The sequence below is a fragment of the Phyllostomus hastatus genome, unplaced genomic scaffold (genome assembly GCF_019186645.2).
Source record: "Phyllostomus hastatus isolate PE091 unplaced genomic scaffold, TTU_PhHast_1.1 phas_contig_113, whole genome shotgun sequence".
Classification (NCBI taxonomy): domain Eukaryota; kingdom Metazoa; phylum Chordata; class Mammalia; order Chiroptera; family Phyllostomidae; genus Phyllostomus; species Phyllostomus hastatus.
The window spans coordinates 9,516,047-9,520,580 of NW_025333530.1; the positions used below are offsets into that span (position 1 = coordinate 9,516,047).

Consider the following 4,534-nt stretch of genomic DNA (forward strand, 5'->3'; position numbering starts at 1 on the left):
TGGGCGGCATTGAAGAGTTGCCGGAGGTATCACTGTCAGGGTATAAAGCCCCTACAAAAATGGGTTCCAATGTTGTTATTGTCCATGGAGATCACCATGTCTCTCACTGTGCTAAACTGTATTATTGTTCAGCAACTGTTCATTCTCTAGAGCTCCCACACCCATGGGAGGAGTTGCTTGACACACCTTGGATGTTGGGCTTGGCCTTGTGACTTACTTTGGCTCAATGGATGTGGGTGGATGTTGCATCCAAGTCCAAAACTCTAGAAGGGGCAAATATTTAGGGCAGCCCTCTTTGAGCTTCTGCTTTCTACCATGAGAACAAAATGCCCCAGAGCATGGAGGATTCTTCAGCTTAGTCCTGGAATGAGAACACATATGGAGCAGGCCTGAACTTGACCCTCAATCAAGCACAGCCAGGGCCAGCAGAGCCACAGCCAACCTACAGACCCATAAGTGAGAATGAAATGTTAATGTTGTAAGCCATGAGGTTTAGGAATTGTTACAATGGCAGACACTAATGCATATGCTCACTTTCGTGATTTCTGGCAGGTCTGAGTATGATCTGAATGTTACTGTTCAGGGCATCATGAAGTGTAGAAATTGATGGGCTCTGCAGGCAGAGAGACCTGAGCACTGATCCCAGTTCTGTTGCTTTGCTGTGTGATATTAAGCAAGTTATTTTAATTCTCTGAATTTCAATTTCCTCCTCTGTAAAATGAGACTGACAGAAACCATCTCAGAGAAATGTTATTTGCATTACATTTTTTAAATGTATGTGTGCATGTTTGGGGGTGCTTCCCCTTATGTTGATGAGTCTCAGTGTGTTCATCCATAACAATTAGATATTGAGCCAGGCAACCTCTATGGCCTAAAGGCATACTCATTCATTCAGTCATTCATTCACCCTACAGTTATATTTCGAGTAGTCTTTCTGTGCAAGTACTGTGCTAGGCTATGGGGACACAACACTAAAGAAGACACGTACTCCCTGGCTGCACAGAACCTAGCTCTACCCACCCCACCTCCAAGCTAAACACTAGGAGCTTACACTTTAGTGGAGGACACTAAATTTATGTGCAGAGAGCTACTGTAAAGTGTGATAGGAAACCTGACCTGGCCTAGAAGCAAGGGATTAGAGATAAGCAGTGAAGGACGACACAGGTAAACTAGGTGGGTGGCAGTTGAGGGAAGAATACTTAGGCAGAGGGGAAAACAGCATATTCAAAATCCAGCATGGCTGGAAGAGAGTAAGTTCAGGGAGCACTGTCTTGGGGGAGGCAAGGGAGGAGGCAGGTCATACAAGTCTTCAAGCTGTGTTGAAGACCCAGCTTGCATCCTAAAAAACTTTAGCAACCTTGAGTTTAAGCCAAAGATCAGATCAGGCTTGTTATTTAAAAACATCACTGAAGAGGTCAAGTCACACACTCCTCACACATCAGCTTCCTTTCTTTTCTTCGGTGCTACCTATGGAGGTGGCAACCATCCCTCACTCAGCACCATGGCTGCCCTCAGACCCCTCATGAAACCCAGGATTGTCAAAAAGAGGACCAAGAAGTTCATTCAGCACCAATCAGATTGTTATGTCAAAATTAAGTGGAACTGGTGGAAACCCAGAGGCATCGACAATAGGGTGCACAGAAGATGCAAGAGCCAGATATTGATGCCCAACATTGGTTATGGGAGCAACAAGAAAACAAAGCACATGCTGCCCAGTGGTTTTCAAAAGTTCCTGGTCCACAATGTCAAGGAGCTTGAAGTGCTGCTGATGTGCCACACATCTTACTGCGCTGAGATTGCTTACAATGTCTCCTTAAAGAACTGCAAAGCCAATGTGGAAAGAGTAGCCCAGCTGCCATCACATCACCTATCCTAATGCCATTCTGCACAGTGAAGAAAGTAAATAGACAAATTCTGTACACATTGTATTTGTGTTAATAAAACCTTAAAATTCTGTCAAAATAAAAAATAAATCACTGAGAACTCAATAAAATGCAAGAAAATAGATATCCAAGCACATTATGCTATGAGGTCTGTTCAGAAGGTGTCCAGCCATGTAATATGAAAAAAGAGACCTTTATTGAAGACACGAGATACAAGTAACATTATACGTAGGACAATGATGCCTCAGTTCCCTTCAAAGTAGACACCTTAGGACCTCACACAGTTCTCCCAATCACCATCAGAATCCCCATCATATTTTCCTGAATCTCATTGACTGTATGAAATCTTTTCCTTTTCAAAGGTGATTTTAGTTTTGGGAAAAGCCAGAAGTCTCTGGGCATCAAATCTGGGGGGCTGAGTCATTTGGATGACTTGATGTTTTGCCAAAAATTCTGCACAAGATGAGGTACATGAGTAAGTGCATTGTCATGATGAAGCAGCCAATCACCAGTTGCCCAGAGTCACAGCTTTCTGAATGATCTCAATAGTTTTTGCAGAGGAATGTTCAAGTTTAATGCAAAATTTAATGCAAATTAATTGCTCTACTCGCTCAGTCATTTTGAATGCAATGGCTACACATGCTCACTCAACAGTATCTACCTCCCCACTGACTAGTGCAGTGAAGTTATCATTGTTCACACATATGCATTCCAGTCCACTCTCCTTGGCTGCAAGTTTACATTGATGTTGTACAAACCGTTCTCATTACAGTAACAATGGCTAGACTTTTTCCAGATAGACTTTATAAAATCTCAGAACACTAGGTATAGAAAGGTGGTCTAGAAGCATCCAGACAAATGATGCACTGGCACAAAGGGTGACAGGGAGATTGGGGTCACATCCAAAGGACCCAGTATCAGAGCAATTTTTAGGCAATACTTGAAGCTAGGTGACAATGGGTCTTCAAATTCTAAGGGAAAATTATATCAAACTCAGGATTCTATATCTAGCTAAACTATCAATCAGCCATGCAAGTATAATAAGAATACTTTCTGAGATACAAACCCTCCAAAGTTTGAGGATTTTCAAACTTTTCCTCTCTGAAAGCTCATGGAAGATGGCTCCACCAAAACAATAAACAACAACAACAACAACAACAAAAAGCCAGAAGATAGCAGATACAACACACTGAGAGACAAGGGGGTCCCTGAGGAAGGTGAAATGAGTGTCCAGATGACTTTCTGGGTAGCAGGCTAATGCTTTGACCCATCTGGATTGCAGTAAGAAGCCAGGGGCCTCTAAGAAGAGCTCTTACTGAAATTTGGAACATACTGAGACAAGAATGATGCTTCTATCAGAAAGTTGGGGGCAAATTAATGATAAACACAGAGGAAGCGAAACAAACAAAAAAAGAAAAAGAAAGTCAGTAACTATAGAAAAAACAGAAATTTGTGCAGAAAGAAAACTTAACTATGATATACCAATGGCTTGACTCTAAATAATATTTATAGAATCACAATAATATAAACATTGATGTTTATTTCATCCAAAAAATTGTAATATATCTATATTAGGATAAAATAGGGAAGAGAAGAGTGGAAGAACCAAACTCACATATTCTATCATAGGAAGTCAAACGATAGTATCTAAAACTTTAAAACATTAAAAAATAGCAATGAATGTGTTATTTGGAAATATAGAGAAAATGTCTAAAATGCTAAAAGAATTCAAAATAGTCTGAGAGCAAAAGCTATTGATGAAAAGGACTGAAGCATTTTTCTTTCAATATTTTAGAATACAAGCCTCATAGAATGCTTGTCATTTGAATCTATTCCAATGTGTGGGGTAAAAAAATATAAATTTAATGAAAGGGGAAAAGCAGCACTGTAAGTAGCTCTACTGAGGAACTCATAAAAAAGACAGCTACAGGACAAATGATGGAACAACTGAGTATTAAGGAACAAGGGTTCATAGCTTGGGAGGACTTTCGTAGTGACAGCACATATGAATACAAAACTTGTAGTATTGTAACTTTTAGAAGGGGGTGAAGATGATGTGCTTGGAAAAATTGGGGTAAGTGACTCAGAGCACTATCTAGTAATGGAGAAGAAAACCATAATCTTGAAAATGCATGTGAAGAACTTGAACAAAATGATTTCATGCAATAGTAAGGGTAGAAGAAACTGTAGGTCTAAATTAAGATTTTTATATAATATGTGACTTTGAATATGTATATGTAAGTGAACTAATTGATAAATTAACTTTATGTTTGAAAAATCCTAAATAAATATATACAGGATTATAAAGGAAAGCATGGGTAAAGGCACACCAGGCAAATGCAGATTTAAAGCTGGCATACAGGCAGGAGTGTTAAACAGAACAAAAAAACACACTTTATATAAAGGGTACAACTCACCATGAAGATCTAATAGCCCCAAATATCTGTGCACCAATAATATAACATCTAGCTGTGGCTGGGTAGCGTGTCATCCTGATATGCCAAGGTTGCAGGTTTGGTCCCTAGTCAAGGCACATACAAGAAGGAACCAAAAAACACATAAATTAATGAAGTAATTTCTCTCTCTCTCTCTCTCTCTCTCTCTCTCTCTCTCTCTCTCTCTCTCTCCCCCTCCCTCCCCTCCCCCACCCC

At 40.1% G+C, this 4,534-nt stretch overlaps 1 protein-coding gene across 1 annotated transcript; it reads left to right on the top strand.

Annotated features, from left to right (window-relative positions):
• The first annotated feature begins 1,501 nt into the window (after positions 1–1,501).
• LOC123819550 (60S ribosomal protein L32-like) lies at positions 1,502–1,876 on the top strand. Its single transcript, XM_045839952.1, has one exon. It carries the CDS (start codon positions 1,502–1,504, stop codon positions 1,874–1,876), a length of 375 nt encoding a protein of 124 aa, XP_045695908.1.
• The last annotated feature ends 2,658 nt before the right edge of the window (positions 1,877–4,534 follow it).

Coding starts and splice junctions, on each gene's coding strand:
- LOC123819550 (XM_045839952.1), top strand. CDS start 1,502: ATGGCTGCCCTCAGACCCCTCATGAAACCCAGGATTGTCAAAAAGAGG.